General features: G+C 41.5%; 1 protein-coding gene across 2 annotated transcripts; it reads left to right on the forward strand.

The window, feature by feature from the left end:
- The first annotated feature begins 2,108 nt into the window (after window positions 1–2,108).
- On the forward strand, window positions 2,109–16,943 carry lamc2 (laminin, gamma 2). 2 transcript variants are annotated; one of them, XM_029725744.1, is made up of 22 exons: window positions 2,109–2,301; window positions 3,792–3,965; window positions 4,217–4,340; window positions 4,436–4,560; window positions 4,672–4,803; window positions 5,110–5,299; window positions 6,168–6,280; window positions 6,541–6,756; window positions 6,989–7,165; window positions 9,893–10,126; window positions 10,273–10,409; window positions 11,633–11,789; window positions 12,039–12,244; window positions 12,388–12,467; window positions 12,573–12,710; window positions 12,871–13,015; window positions 13,456–13,602; window positions 13,855–13,969; window positions 15,194–15,390; window positions 15,684–15,845; window positions 16,028–16,127; window positions 16,283–16,943. In XM_029725744.1, the coding sequence occupies exons 1-22, from the start codon at window positions 2,175–2,177 to the stop codon at window positions 16,534–16,536; spliced, it is 3,450 nt and encodes a 1,149-aa protein (XP_029581604.1). In that variant the 5' UTR covers window positions 2,109–2,174; the 3' UTR covers window positions 16,537–16,943. The 2 variants fall into 2 exon arrangements, with proteins under 2 accessions (XP_029581604.1, XP_029581603.1); XM_029725743.1 differs by having other exon boundaries at window positions 2,110–2,301; window positions 13,453–13,602.
- The last annotated feature ends 77 nt before the right edge of the window (window positions 16,944–17,020 follow it).

Genomic DNA, 17,020 nt, shown 5'->3' on the forward strand with positions numbered 1-17,020 from the left:
ATATGGTTGGTTTTTCTGCCTCGTGTAGTGATTGTGAAACACTTTTATAAATCATTATTTGATTATCTTGAAATTACTTTAAAATAAATGGAAGAGATTTCAGAAACTGGTATGCATTAAAATATGTACTTTGAATGAATTCCTATTGATGCCACAATGTTCCTTGTCTGTGCAGTGAAACATGCCAGTGTATTTGCATAAATAAGATGCAACCCTTATTTTCTGCTGCTGCATTCATGATCCCCCAAAAATCCCCTTGTTCACTCTCCAAACAAATTTAGCAACCAAGTCTTGACTGCACATTGAATTGACACAATCAGAAATGTCTATTGAACTGCTAAAAAATGTCTATTGAAATGTTATTTTTTTTGTTGTGTGTGTGTACATGTTTTCCTTTACAATTATTTCTGTACATGCAGGAGGGGCCCTAACAAATCACCGCTCCTGTGTGTTTGTGTGTATGTGCCGAGGGTGTGGTGTTGACAGTGCCCTGTGCTAGCGGGAAGGGTGCGGCTTTTAGGGCGCGTGTGTGTGACTAGTGCACACCTCAGTCGGTCTGATCACCGTGTCAGAGCATGACACTATAAGGGTGTGGCAGCCATTTTCAAACAGTACAAAACTCATAGCCCTTAGGCACCTTTTTTCCCTTATCAGGAATGTACTCATCGCTGAAGGATGTGTCTTTCTGTTTGTCTGGCTACACGTCTGATTCCAAGGGTGTGGCTATAGAATGTTAAAAGGTACATTCCATGAATCTGTACAGTATTTAAATCATGGAAACTTGTTCAAATGAGGCATAGGAAAAATATCAGATATATTGAACAGGTGACTAGAAAAGTTGCCTTGTGAACTGAACAAATATAACGTGTCTGAGGTGTGAAATTCAGATTTTCAAGCTTTGTCTGTTCTTTCACCTGTAACTGACTTGTGTCCCTTTTTATGGTGCTATTATGCTTCACATGGTGTTCCCCACCCAAAGCCGAACAATACCGTCCATACGTTCAAACACGAAGTGGGTGAATCATTCTTGTTCTGGATTGGTAAATAACTGCCAACCCTTGAGGAGATGGAAAAAAGTATTATTACTACAGTGAATGTTCTATCCAAAGTGCTGTTGCTCAGGAACAAATTTACGTTTCCAAATAAACAGACTTAAGTGATGTTGGCAGATGATAGATATTGGATTGAACAATTTCCAGGCTGCGTGTAAAATAGGTCTTCTGACCTCAATGGGACTATCTGGAATAAATGAAAGGTTTATATAAATAAGGGGGGGGGGGGGTGTTGCACATGGTTTAGCTTGATTTACATTTTACATTACATTTTAGTCATTTACTTACAGTAGTGAATACATTTCATACATTTTTTTTTTCGTACTTGATTTAAGCAATCAAGTTGATCCTGATATTGAAAACCATTGCACACATTGAAGAAACTTACAGCTTCAACTGTTTGCTTGTGATAAGTGCCTCATCTTCAATTTTTACGGTGGTCTAGGCTACTCCGTTGTAATCATCAGCAAAACAATAACAAACCCTTTAAAGGAAATGGCAACAACTACCTATGTCAGGTCTTTTGGTTTGAGGTTTTCATATTTTTTCTATTGTGGGGTGTTCTCTTAGTTTTGCACTGTAGACATATTGCATATTATTTGTAATTTACGCTTTTGATGAGAAGGTGAAAATACACAAGCATAATCCAGTTGTATTCACTATTCTAGTAACACACCATTAGGATACATATTTCTGTTTAACTTTGTTTTCTATTTAAAGTCTTCACTTATTCATGTAACATATGGGAATTAGATCTTCTAGATTCACATTTTGAAATGTTCCTTCAAGTATGTCTAGTGAATTGTGAAGCGGATGTAAACATTTCTGTAAAAATCCTGAGTGAGTGACTGGCTATTTCATGCTGCATCAAACAACACTTATCTTTATTCATGTCTTGACAATGTCCATAGTAGTGATACAGAACCAGACATTTCCTGTGAGAGTGGGCACAGCCACTGTATGTCCTCTGAATCACACGTGAGTAACCTTCCAGCTGTGAGACTGTCCTCGACATGCCACAGCCTGCCACGGGGAGGTGTTAAAAGAAGCTCACCTGGGGATGTTGAGCAGAAACATCAGGTGTAGCCAGCCTGATCAGCCTGTTAGTTTGATTGTACTTATATGAGAATTGTTATCTGCTTAATTCCCATTCGATTTTCTGTGACCATGAAGAGCAGTTGGATATTTCTGTGTGGACTTTATCTTTGTACCTGGTCGTCTATCCAAGGAACCTACAGATATGGAGGATGTGAGTGTCTACTAACTTTTTACCTAATGAATAATATCAAAATCCTAAATGATTGTGGTTATGTCTGCATATATAATCAGCCTTCAGCATTTTAAAATTGGTTGTTGCGTTTGAATTGGGGACATGAATTTAGAATTATTTGACTTCTTTCACACTCGGCGGATAGGAGGTAGCCGACAGAACACAATTTTAGATAATTGGGCTACCTACAGAAGTTGGGTTCCTGTAAATCTGTATTTGTGTATTCTGGCTTTAGCTAAAGTAGATATAAAAATTACACTTTTGATCTAAGAATATTTACCACAGGTATGCTTTTAGGGGAAAGGGGGTTTATGATTTTAAGAAACATGATTGTACTACAGAGTTACATAGACTATAGTACTATATTACTATAGTCTATGAAGGTCTCAGTAGATCTTGATGTTAAATTGGATATGTTTACTTGTGGTACTCTTAGCAAAGATGATAAATCCTCAACACTTTCCTTACTGTGTGGTGCGCTGGTAAATATGTCCAAAGTGACTTCGCCATGCGCGCATACAATTTACATATGGGTGGTCCCGGAAATCGAACCCACTATCCTGGTGTTGCAAGCACTATGCTCTACCAACGGAGGCACAGAGGACCACACGTGATAAATTGCTAGATTTTTTTGAACCTTTGGACAACCATACTGACCTGGAAGGCCTGAATCACTGCATTATTGATGGGTCTTCCCCAAATGGCAGCCTATTCCTTAGATAGTGCACTACTCTGAGTCCCACACAGTAGTGCACTATATAGAAACAGGGTGCCATTTGTGACACAGACAATCACTCATGTCTCCTCTTAGGGCATGACGACTTGATGTTCTGAGCTCTGTACCTTTCTATATTACCCCATCGACAAAAACAGCTACAAGCTGCAGCCTGTCATTATCACAGGAAGTCCTCGGAATGATCATTTAGTGTGTGAAAGGATCACTTGATATCCTCAGGCTAATTTATGCTTGGGAAAATGGTCATCAAAAAACTGATGACGGACAGTATGTGTTGGCTATGATTGTACAAACCATTACCATAGCAAACAGACAGACATTTGCTTGATTGCAAACATTGTGTTGCCCACGGTGGGTGTGCTTGATATCAGAGTGAGTATCTTTCGTCTCTCATCGCTTGGGAAGGAGGTATTATGAGATCTGGGTCTGCTGACAGTGGTTTAAACTTCACACCACAGTGAGAAAAGACAGGCTGTGCAACTCCCAACCCCTCCTTACATTGTATAAAGATGGTAGCCTACATAATTATACATTTTTTTCTGTGTTGACTGTCAAAGGACTATACTTAACTCTTCATGGTCAAGAAGATTTGTGAGGGGAAGACTGTTTATCCCATAGCCTGAACAAATACACCCAAATTAATGTTTTTATGATTTTAGAAAAGGTTAGATCTCATCTAAAACACAGTTTTCATTTCACAAATGTCCCAACATTGTATATTTCACCCCTGTAGCAGACATCTGTGAATGCAGTGGAAAGTCACGTTATTGCTTGCATGACTCTGGGGGCCTCCATTGTGTGGACTGCCATGACAACACTGAGGGAAGGCATTGTGAGAGGTGCAAGGAGGGATTCTACCACCAGAGGGCAGGAGACAGTTGTCTGCCGTGTAACTGCAGCCCTATAGGTGAGTGAACAGGACGGAGCAAGAAATGATAACCATACCTGGGCCCGTATTCAGAAGCGTCTCCAAATATGAGTTCTGATCTAGGGACAGTTTAGCCTTTTAGATCATAATGAGTATAATGGCACAGGTAGATGGACCTGATACTAGATCAGTAGTCCTTCTCTGAGACTCAGTGAATACAGCTCCTGGTGTATTTGATAATGGTTTCCCAGATGTCCAGGTGGTGAGGTGATGTGTGGTGTTTATTCCAGGTTCTGTAGGCACCCACTGTGACGGTAGAGGACGCTGCAGCTGTAGAGCGGCAACACGGGGGGAGAAATGTGACCGATGTCAGAATGGAACACCTATCAGCTCAAATGGCTGTGCTGCTAATGGGTACGACTTTTTATCCACATCACTAAACCTTAATGTTGAGCTGTGGATTAGATGGATGACTAACTATTAAATGTGATCATGTATTTCTTGTGCAGTGGCCAGCTCACTGACAACTCAGTGACAGCTCAATCTCTACCTTGCTTTTGCTATGGACACTCGACTGAGTGCTCCACAGCCAAGGGATACTCAGTTCACACAATCACTTCAACCTTCGACGATGGTAGGTTTACACCCATTCACCTGATCAGAACATAAACAGCAGTAATATATACTCTAGTTCATTTGGTATTGTATCAGTAGGTTAAATGTCTGCCAATCTTCTGTTTTTCAGGGCCAGAGGGGTGGCGAGCTGCCACAGTTCACGGTGTGACCCCGTCTCAAGTCCACTTCCGCTGGTCCCCCACTCATCATGACATTGAGGTCATCTCCAAAGACATCCTGCCTGTTTACCTCTATGCCCCTGGTGAGAGCTGCTTTCTCTGCTCCCTGCTCTTAATGTTGATCCCTTACTGCCTTACTTAGGAGGAACCCTAAAGAGTGCACTACTTTTGACCGTAGGGCTCTGGTCAAAAGTAGTGCACTATATTGAAAATAGTGTGCCATTTGGACGCATCCTACGCTTTTTCCCGACAAAAAAAAACAAAGGGTGCAGGTATGAAAGTATGCAATATTATAGTGAGTACTGGATGTGTTACACCACACGCCTCACCATACAGTCACCATTCACCTATTAATAATCTGGTTTTCTGTCTTATTTTGTGATGGCTAGACTCTTACCTGGGCAACCAGGATCTGAGCTACGGTCAGAACCTGTCCTTCTCCCTGAGGCTGGACCGAGGTGTTCGCCATCCGTCCATGGCTGATGTGGTGCTGGAGGGATCTGGGCTGAGCGTGGCAGCTTCCCTGGGAGACCTGCAGACCATCGTTCCCAGTGGACAGAAGATTACCTACACATTCAGGTTGGAATCAGCCAGAGCACTGTGCTAGACAGATAAGCTTGATTTTAGCGTTAGGCAAAATGTAAAGTTATAAACTTTTTTTAAACTACTGTTCCCTGAAGGAAGGAAACAAGATACAACATATAGCTATGGGGTCTCGCGAGAGCGATAGCGTATCCCCGTAGCTATGGGTTGTGCCAAGTGTACTGACAGTCTCAGGGCAGGTACAAACATAGTTTGATCTGCGGGAGATAAGTATGCAGGTGTGGTTGATAGTGAGATGGATGCCAAAGACATAACAACTGAGAAACATTAGAGACGATTTCACATCGTGGATGTGAAGGGGTCACTGTTTATCTCACACAGCTGAATGTAAAAGCTTAATAACAGTTAGTAAGCCAAAGGGTCATCTGCTTGTCTGATTCAAATTAATTACAATTAAGTGGAAAATGGCTAGTTGCCAAGCAGCTTATCCCTAAATGGCCAAATCCAATCCTGTCTAATACAGAAAACTGTACCATACCAGGACTGGGGTCAATTCGAGTTGAAGGCCATTTCCGGAAGTTATTTCAATTAAACAAAAACAAAAAATAGTAAAATGTTTTAAATAAATCGTTTATGCTTCTCAGTTTATTGAGAAGTCATTGACCATACACCACATTATTGTGACCAATATAGTAACCTAATGCAAACTGTTTTTTGTTTTGTTTCCATATTTATCCTCATATTCATTATATCTACATAATAATTGCAGGAATAATTACACAGTAGCAAGGACAAGGTGGTGTAAAGTGTGAATGTGAAACACATAACTATAATACTCATGTTTCCTCAGGCTTTATGAATCTGTGCACATCTTAGGTAAACATGCTGTGTCTTTCATTCTCAGACTGGATGAGCAACAAGGCAGTGAATGGAGGCCCCACCTTTCATCTTTCCAGTTTCAAACACTCCTCCACAATCTGACTGACATTAAAATCCGTGGGACATTTGGAGAAAATGGTAAGTACTTATTTTTGTATCACTCAGACTATAAGATTGGTTACTGTGTACATCAACAGATCCTTGGTGTTACTTCTTCTCCTGAATATGTTGTTAATAAGTACTTTGGAACAGTTATAAATCTAGTTTATTTTTTAATTTTTTTTAATTTAATGTAATCTTTTTATCAAAAATGACAGTAGTACACATCCTCATCACATTGCCTTGTCTTCATCTTTTGTCAGTCACTCAATAAAAAGCAATACCTTACTGTCCTCTAGGGCGTGGTTACCTTGACGACGTGCACATGAAGTCTGCCCGTCGAGGTGCCGGGTCCCCAGCTGCATGGGTACAGAAATGTAGCTGCCCAGTGGGATATGAGGGCCGGTTCTGTGAGAAGTGTGCTGCAGGGTATAAAAGAAGTTCCCCAAGCAAAGGTCCATACAGCTCCTGTGAGCCCTGCAGCTGTAGAGGAGGAAGCTGTGACTCTGAAACAGGTTGGTGACATTTGAACTTTGTCCAAGTGTTACTGTATGTTTGTCTTAATAGATTTTGTTATTTTGTTAATGATGAGATTTGGAACAAACCTACTTTTGCAATATGCACTTCCCTGGATAAATTATAGTTATAGACATGTTCAAATCAATTATTGAAATATAATGTTCATTTGTTGTGAAAATGAATTTGAACATGCCCAAAAGTGATATGTGATGTGTTGTTTTTCCACAGGAGACTGTTACTCTGCAGATGAGACCCCTGGTCGCCAGACCTGCCCGCCAGGGTATTATAATGATCCTGCCCAGCCACAGTCTTGTCTGAAGTGTACCTGTCCCAATGGAGGTGCCTGCTCCGTGAGCCCATATTCCCTGGAGGTCAAGTGTGACCTCTGTCCACCTGGCACCACTGGTGAGTCACAGTCACAAATGGCATCCTATTCCCTATATTGTCCACTTGGGTCCTGGTCAAAAGTAGTGCACTATATAGGGATTAGGGTACTATTTGGGACACACAACTGTCACAGACCATGTCTGTTAGATGGGATAGACTATTAGGGCATTGATCTTTTAATGTCAGCTATTTGCATATTATATATACACTGTATATAGAGTACCAGTCAAAAGTTTGGAAACACCTACTCATTCCAAAATAGGCAACTCTGGGTCTTCCTTTCCTGTGGCGGTCCTCATGAGAGCCAGTTTCATCATAGCGCTTGATGGTTTTTGCAACTGCGCTTGAAGAAACTTTCAAAGTTCTTGAAATGTTCCTCATTCACTGACCTTCATGTCTTAAAGTAATGATTTACTGTCGTTTCTCTTTGCTTATTTGAGCTGTTCTAGCCATGATATGGACTTGGTATTTTACCAAATAGGGCCATCTTCTTTATACCACCCCAACCTTGTCACAACACAACTGATTGGCTTAAATGCATTAAGAAGGAAAGAAATTCTACAAATTAACTTCTAACAAGCCACACCTGTTAATAGAAATGCGTTCCAGGTGACTTCCTCATGAAGCTGGCTGAGAGAATTCAAGAGTGTGCAAAGCTGTCATCATGGCAAAGGGTGGCTGAAGAATCTGAATTTGAAGAATCTCAAATATAAAATATATTTTGATTTGTTTAACACTTTTTTGGATACTCCATGATTTCATGTGTTATTTCATAGTTTTGATGTCGTCGTTATTATTCTACAATGTAGAAAATAGTAAAAATAAAGAAAAACCCTTGAATGAGTGGGTGTGTCCAAACTTTTGACTGGCACTGTGTGTGTGTGTGTGTGTGTGTGTGTGTGTGTGTGTGTGTGTACAGTGAGGGGAAAAAAAGTATTTGAACCCCTGCTGATTTTGTACCTTTGCCCACTGACAAAGAAAGGATCAGTCTAATTTTAATGGTAGGTTTATTTGAACAGTGAGAGACAGAATAACAACAAACAAATCCAGTAAAACGCATGTAAAAAATGTTATAAATTGATTTGCATTTTAATGAGGGAAATAAGTATTTGACCCCCTCTCAATCAGAAAGATTTCTGGCTCCCAGGTGTCTTTTATACAGGTAACGAGCTGAGATTAGGAGCACACTCTTAAAGGGAGTGCTCCTAATCTCAGCTTGTTACCTGTATAAAAGACACCTGTCCACAGAAGCGATCAATCAATCAGATTCCAAACTCTCCACCATGGCCAAGACCAAAGAGCTCTCCAAGGATGTCAGGGACAAGATTGTAGACCTACACAAGGCTGGAACGGACTACAAGACTATCGCCAAGCAGCTTGGTGAGAAGGTGACAACAGTTGGTGCGATTATTCGCAAATGGAAGAAACACAAAAGAACTGTCAATCTCCCTCGGCCTGGGGCTCCATGCAAGATCTCACCTCGTGGAGTTGCAATGATCATGAGAGCGGTGAGGAATCAGCCCAGAACTACACGGGAGGATCTTGTCAATGATCTCAAGGCAGCTGGGACCATAGTCACCAAGAAAACAGATGGTAACACACTACGCCGTGAAGGACTGAAATCCTGCAGCGCCCGCAAGGTCCCCCTGCTCAAGAAAGCACATATACATGCCCGTCTGAAGTTTGCCAATGAACATCTGAATAATTCAGAGGACAACTGGGTGAAAGTGTTGTGGTCAGATGAGACCAAAATGGAGCTCTTTGGCATCAACTCAACTTGCTGTGTTTGGAGGAGGAGGAATGCTGCCTATGACTCCAAGAACACCATCCCCACCGTCAAACATGGAGGTGGAAACATTATGCTTTGGGGGTGTTTTTCTGCTAAGGGGACAGGACAACTTCACCGCATCAAAGGGACGATGGACGGGGCCATGTACCGTCAAATCTTGGGTGAGAACATCCTTCCCTCAGCCAGGGCATTGAAAATGGGTTGTGGCTGGGTATTCCAGCATGACAATGACCCAAAACACACGGCCAAGGCAACAAAGGAGTGGCTCAAGAAGAAGCACATTAAGGTCCTGGAGTGGCCTAGCCAGTCTCCAGACCTTAATCCCATAGAAAATCTGTGGAGGGAGCTGAAGGTTCGAGTTGCCAAACGTCAGCCTCAAAACCTTAATGACTTGGAGAAGATCTGCAAAGAGGAGTGGGACCAAATCCCTCCTGAGATGTGTGCAAACCTGGTGGCCAACTACAAGAAACATCTGACCTCTGTGATTGCCAACAAGGGTTTTGCCACCAGGTACTATGTCATGTTTTGCAGAGGGGTCAAATACTTATTTCCCTCATTAAAATGCAAATCATTTTATAACATTTTTGACATGTGTTTTACTGGATTTTTGTTGTTGTTATTCTGTCTCTCACTGTTCAAATAAACCTACCATTAAAATTATAGATTGATCATTTCTTTGTATGTGGATGTGGGGAAACGTACAAAATCAGCAGGGGATCAAATACTTTTTTCCCCCACTGTATATATGTATGTGTGTGTGTATATATATATATGTATATATATATATATATATATATATATGTGTGTATGTGTGTGTGTGTTTGGATTTATGTGTGTGTGTGTATATATATATATATATGTATGTGTATATACATACACACGTATATATTTATGTGTATATATCTATTTTTTTAGAATATTGTACCTACCTCTTCCTCCCTCCTCACTCTCAACAGGCTCACGTTGCCACACCTGCCAGGATGGTTTCTATGGCGATCCCTTGGGTGAAGATGGCATCCAGAGGCCATGTCGGCGCTGCCAGTGCAACGGGCACATGGACCCAAACACCGTCCGTAGCTGTGACCCACAGACAGGGGAGTGCCTGAAATGCCTAAAGCATACCACTGGCCTTTTCTGTGAGAGGTGTCTGGAGGGCTATCACCACAGCATGCCATCAGAGGCATGCAAACGTAAGGACAGCACCTTGTTCGCTCCCCATATCCAGCTCTTTCACACTTAGACACGTGACATATAGCTCCTCCTTTAGATTCCAACAGTTAAATATTGTCTACAATTTTATATAAATTTTAACAATTGTTTTCATTTTGCATTCTAGCTTGTGGCTGCAATTCTCAGGGCTCTCTGCACAACAAATGCAGTGACCAGGGCCAGTGTTCTTGCAGAGAAGGCTTTGAGGGTCTGAAGTGCCAGCGTTCCGCATGTCCCTCCTGCTTCAACCTTGTCAAGACTGAGGTAAAGCCCACTGGGATTATTTGATCAATGCCTTATCTTTCCATTGAGGTCAAACATGTCACAGTGCTCTCTCCAATGATTAAATGGCAGCACAGTGTTCATCCCTAATGGCACCCTATTCCCTATATACAGGCCTTGGGAATAGGATGCCGTTTGAGACGCAGACACAATAACTGGACCAGAAATTAGGGTACAGGCTGTAATTTTTGTCCTGGCTCACCCTGTCGCTGATTCAACATCCTTATACAGTAGCTTAGTGGGTTAACGAAGGAATAGTTGGAATTTTGTTACGAAAGGAAGAGGTTTACAGAGTTGTGATCTTGCATCTGTATTTCTTACAAGATTCCTCTCAGTAAATGTTTCCCCTGGGAGGGGAAAGTACCTGCCAGATAAATAAAAGAGTTGTGTTGGTGTGCAAACGCCACGTAATCTGGAGCTGCTGGAGCTGCTCGCTCTGCGTCCCAAATGGCAGCCTATTCCATATATAGTGCACTACTTTTGACCAGAACCCTACTAAATAGGGAATAGGATGACATTTGGGGTGCCCCCTATCCTCAGGATTTAGTGTGGGAGGAGGAATTACAAGGAGCAGCACTATGTGACGCATTGAAACGCAACAGTTAACCTATGAAGTTATTTCATTATCATAACGAATACCTTGCAGGGTTTGAATTTACTGCTCCATCTCACACTTGCTTCTAATTACGCATTCTGAATGTACTATATTGTCCTACAGTATTAGTAATGCAGAGGTGTGTGTGTATGTATGTATGTATGTGTGTATGTATGTGTGTATATATATATATATATATATATATAATTTTTTTATTTTTTTGCCAACCTTTAATTAATGTCACTAACCCAGACCCAATTATTTTGTGAATGCTGGCCTCCAGCCAGCGAACTTTTTGAGGACCTCCTAAAAAAACACGCCACTTCAATACAGCTATGACCGGAAGTGACTTTTCGTAGCATGTTAGGAAAGCATTTTTCCTAACCCTAGCCCTTTTTCTAACCTTAACTTAGCAGGTTAGGAGAATTAAGTTAATTCTCCTAACCTGCTGCTTAAGTTATCCTAACGAAAAAGTAACTTCCGCTCGTAGCTGTATCAAAGTGGTGTGTTATTAGGGAATGTCATATTTTTGTCTATCACCAGAGATTAACCCCACCAGAGATTAAGCTATTTTTAAAGCTTTCCTATTCCGTTGGTTCATGTGTTGCAGATAGAGGGGTATAGTCGTAAACTATGGGAGATAGAAACTCTGTTTACGGGCATGGAGAGTGGCAGTCTGCCAGTTAACGACGCCCAGATGGAGAAAGCCATCAGAACAGCAGAGGACATAGTCACAGACCTGCAGAGAAATGCACAGACACTCTCTGGTAAGTCATTCATAACTGGTTATACAACGTAGATACTAGATAGTGTCAGAGGATCACTCATTTGCTAATGAATCAACATATATTAAAACAATTCAGGATGGTTATCAGGCATCTGAAACATGGTGAAGCAATGTCCATGCACTGTATCTCTGTCATACCCCAATGTATCACACTCAGTTTGTGAAGCAATTGGTTTAGAAAGTGCGAGGCAGATCTCATGTTGGTGGTTTGTTTTTTTCTATTGAATAGAATCAGAGAAAGACTTACAGGCCCGGCTCTCAGACATCAGTGCAACCCAGCTGAGTGAAGGTAGAGACATCCAGGCAATCTCCAACACCATTGACAACATCAAGTTGCAGGACCAGAAGTACCAACGACAGGTATCTGATATCCAGACCCTCATCAGCGATGTGCGGCGCAAACTAGAAGAGGCAAGATTCAACATCAAACAAGCTGTGAGTAATACAGTAGTATTCTACTTTTGTCACTGATGTCATTGTCATCAAATAAGGAGAGAGTAAAGGGCAGATGAATATATCCAAATGTATGCTTGTTAATAATCCATTTCATTAGTGTTTACCTTCCACCCCCATGTTAGGAATTCCCCTTGGGTGATGCAGAGGCGGGCACGGACACCCTCTCTTCTCTGGTTCAGAGAGCAACAGACCTGGCTGAGAAGTTAGTACTGCACCCCTCCATGTCACATTCATACAGACTGCAAAATCCCATGTTAGAAAATGACTTGTGGTGCTATGAATGACTATGTTGTGACTGTTTAATTAGACATCAGAGCAAATCGGGGACAGTGGAGAAGACAGCAAACGGTGCCCTTGCAAAGTCAGAGAAGTCCCTGGCACTCATGAGATCGGTCATGACAGGGGAAAACAAGATCAAGGAGCTTATCAGTGATCTCAAAACCAAGTAAGATACTCATGTCTTTATACAATACCCATGATCTGTGAAAATACAGTAGACGATATATCCTCTACTAACAGCCATGTAATGATCTGCATAATAACATAGTTGATGAACCGTTGTTGCAAGATTGATGAGAGTAACCCTTCGATTTTTCTCTGGACAGGTATGATGAGAACTCAGCCCAGGTGAAGGCCATGGAGAGCCTGGCCACTCGCCTGAGCAGCTCTGCCCGAGATGAGAGCAGGATGGCAACTGACACTCTGGAGCAGATAGCCTCCCTGGAGCCGGGAATCCCTCGTCCTCTCAAGGTACTGAGCAGAACAGGCCTCTCATCAGGCTCAATTCTCTCTGGTCTCTATTTAGTGACTACTCTCAGGTCAAGTCTTCTGAGATACCTTAATCATAATAAGCATACATTGATAGTTACAGTGTCTGGGTCCTGGAAATGAAGGAGATAAAAATACATTACATTTCAACACCTTTCACCATGAACAACTATTGGCAGCTGAACCTGTCTCAAGGCATGTCTGTAAAGCTAGATCTCTAAATCGTTTCCTTGCTAAGCTACATTTAAACACAACAAAGCAATTAATGATCAAGAACATGAGTCAGCAAAAAATTAATGGGGGGACTACCTAATTAAAACCTGGCTGGTGAGGAATCTAGGGCAGTTCTCCACAGATTTGTGAGCATATGTAATTACACTTGCACAACACACTGAGTCTGACTGAGCTTTTTCTGGCAGAAGGACATTGACAGTGTGTTGGCTAAATTGGATGGCCTGAGAGAACGGGTGGAGAAGAACCTAACAGTGTACAAGGCACTGCAAGAGGACACCCAGGAGGACAAGGCCGCAGTAGAGGATCTCCTAGCCCAGGGGAAGGCAGCTCAACAGGTACACTAGAGGCCTTTCACTATTCACTTGTCATCATTTAGACATCTTTCTGTGTAGGATTGGTAGTATATAAAATAGTATTACTTATATTCCAACTTCAAAGGTTTCTTAGAACTGTTTTCATGCAACCTCTGAAATTCACTGTTAGATTATCCAACTGAACTTTTTCAAAAGTGTCGCTAATGACTTCACTAAACCTTATGAATGGTAATAACTGACACAATGTTGATTGTTGGTGTTTCTCTCCTACAGAAATTTGACCAGCTCCTTGACAGAGCAAATGATGCGAAGGCTGACACAGAACTGGCCCTGAAGGATATCACGGATAATATTGATGGGGTGGATAATGTACTGGAGATGCTAAGAGGTATGAAAAGCCTTTCATGTTTCTATAGGTCTTATTCCCACTACGGCACAGTATAAATATGAATAAACTATCAGCCTTATATCTGACAAGGCTGGCCCACATATTAGAAAAGCACAGTCACATAGCAACTGTAATTATATCTCAGAGCTTTTACTCTGAGTGTACGAAACATTAAGGACACCTGTTCTTTCCATGACAGACTGACCAGGTCAATCCAGTTAAACGCTATGATCCCTTATGGATGACACCTGTGGAAAGCATTTGAGTCAACATGGGCCAGCATCCCTGTGGAACGCTTTTGACACCTTGTAGAGTCCATGCCCCAACAAATTGGGGCTGTTCTGAGGGCAAAAGTGGGTGCACCTCAATATTAGGAAGGTGTCCTTTATTTTTTTTACTCACTGTATTTCTTAGTTTAGTTAATTATGATTTACTACAGCACTACCGGCAGTTACAGTAGGTGAAAATTTGTCATTAAAATGTTTTTACTTTTCACCAAATACAATGATTCTCTCATCTAGAAAGCATTTAACATATTTATGACATAATATCTGCGACATAGCAGGGTAAATATATTTAAAACTGTATTACTCAAAAAATCATTGTAAATAATTATACACTATTCATTGCTATGAATGTTCTCCAAGCTGCACTCTACCGGTGATGCAATAGTGGTGCCCTAAAGTCGTGATAAGCCCAGTCATTCTGGACGGAAGCTAACGACTGTTTAGTCAAAATTACTATTACAATTGCCTGGAAATACGATGACATTGCTAAAGTAGTCAAATGTTTACTAGGAAACAACATTGCTAGCAATATCATGTTGTCAAATTTACTTTAGACAGATGGCAATGTTGTCATTAACTAGCAAAGTTTGTAAAAAATACCTAGCAATGCTAACGTTAGTTAGCTAAAATCCTCCCCTCAATCTTAGCTAACTAGCGGCATCTATACTGCGTCTAAAGTCAATCTGGTGACATCAAAAAGTTGTCCTTCTAATTGTTTGCCTCCTTTTGAATGGCATTGTATTTCCAAGCCACTGTAATGCACTTTTGCTGAAGTCTCCATCAGCACTCATTGACAATGCATTGAGTAGAATTCTCAGTTAGGCATCAGTACAAAACGAAAGTTGAAAACAATATTGTGACGAAACATGCAACCCATGAATAGACACACATGCCAGAAATCACTGATGCTTATGTCTGAGTCTCTTGTATTCTGCAGGGTTTGATGGCCAGATCAACAAGAACAAGGCATTGGCCGACGAGGCCATAAAGAAACTCCCTGGCATCAACGCCACCATTCATCAAGCTGTTGGCAACAACTCAGAGACCCTATTCATCATAGGCAGTGTGTCTGGAGACTACAATGATGCACTGGACACTGTCAGCAGCCTGGAATCTGTGGTCTCTCGACTGGAGGTACCTTAACAGACCCCTTCCTTTCAATAGAAATATCCAACTGGGGTTCATATGCTAATCCACAGCTTGTGCCTTTGGCTAGAAGCTCTAGAAGGAGAATGTCAGTTGGGAAAAACAATGAGGTTAATGTCTCGAGTCACTTATGCTTATGAGTCGATTTGATTCCAGACATGGCCTATTCACAACCAAAATACTAACATTTTAGGCTATCAGGCGTGATTCCAAATGTATTTTACCAAGCATGCATGAAAACTTCGAGATGAGCTCATTTGACTGTTTGGTGATCTCAACAGGGAATGTCCGGCTCTTTACCAGTTCCTCCTGCTGATCTGTTGAAGGACGCCACCAAGCTGAACGAGGATGTGCAGGGTCTGCAGAAGCAGGCAGTGGCCACTGTGGCCAAAGTGGCAGCAGAGAGGGCTAACGCTGAGATACAGAAAGACAGAGCTGCAGAGGTCCGTTTCAGTGCGATGCTCTCAGACATGACATGTTAAACCTAAACAAACCTGGGTCAATGTAAAGGATTGACGTGAAACACTCCAGTACACCACTGCAGCACACACAAATGGTTCTTAAAATAAATATATTTTTCCCAACTAAAGGTCTGTAATGCTTTGTAATGTACTTTCCTCCTCAGGCTTCAATGGGAGCAACTGGTGCTTACAACAATGCCAAGCACACCAGAGACGCTGTTGGAGAAACACTCCTGGTCATCAATAACCTTCTGAGCATGATCGGTATGTTCCACTAACAACTACAAACTGCTAACTCGCACCAAACAAAATCACTTGTTTTTTTGTCTTATTGCTGCACCATCCCATCTTCATATGACCACTGTTTTATGACATTATTATGATGTTTGTTGGTGCTGACAATTGGTACTCTCCTAAAGGTAAACCTGGCAGTGTGGACGAGGAGAGGCTAGGGGAGTTGGAGCAGTCCATCACCAGCGCTCGTGGCCAGGTCAACCTACAGCTCCAGCCTCGACTGCAGGACCTGGAAGAGAAGGAGGCCAGCCAGAGGACCAGGTTGACTGGCCTCAACCTAGATATTGATATGATCCTAGACGACATCAGGAACTTGGAGGACATACACTCGAACATCCCTAACGGCTGCTTCAACTCCCCACCTATTGAGAGACCTTAATCCCCACCTATTGAGAGATCTAAGTTTACGTCCCAAATGGCACCCTTTTCCCTATATAATGCACAACTTTTGACCAGGGCCCATAAGACTAGTCAAAAAATAGTGCACTATATAGGGAATAGGGTTCCATTTGGGACTCAAATATATAGGGAATAAGGTGCCATTTGGGACACAGATTTAGTGTCTGAATGTAATATGGTATTATGTAAGAGAAAAGGAGTGTTTATTTAACTAAATGTATGTATAGCTGCCTGCAACAACAAAAAAATCTGTGAAATGTTCAAACACGAGGAGCAATATTTTGTCAATGGTAATGCGATATTTTCAGTGATCTAGTAAGTGTTAAAAACAATGTATTTTCTGTTGTATTCTGTCAAATAAACTTCAATATTTATTCCTTAACAACACAAACCAGGTGCTACTAAAAGCAACACACACAATTCATGACAATTAATGTGGATGTGTTTCACGTGAGAAAAAAGCT

This window comes from Salmo trutta, chromosome 31 (genome assembly GCF_901001165.1).
Source record: "Salmo trutta chromosome 31, fSalTru1.1, whole genome shotgun sequence".
In the NCBI taxonomy this organism is placed as follows: domain Eukaryota; kingdom Metazoa; phylum Chordata; class Actinopteri; order Salmoniformes; family Salmonidae; genus Salmo; species Salmo trutta.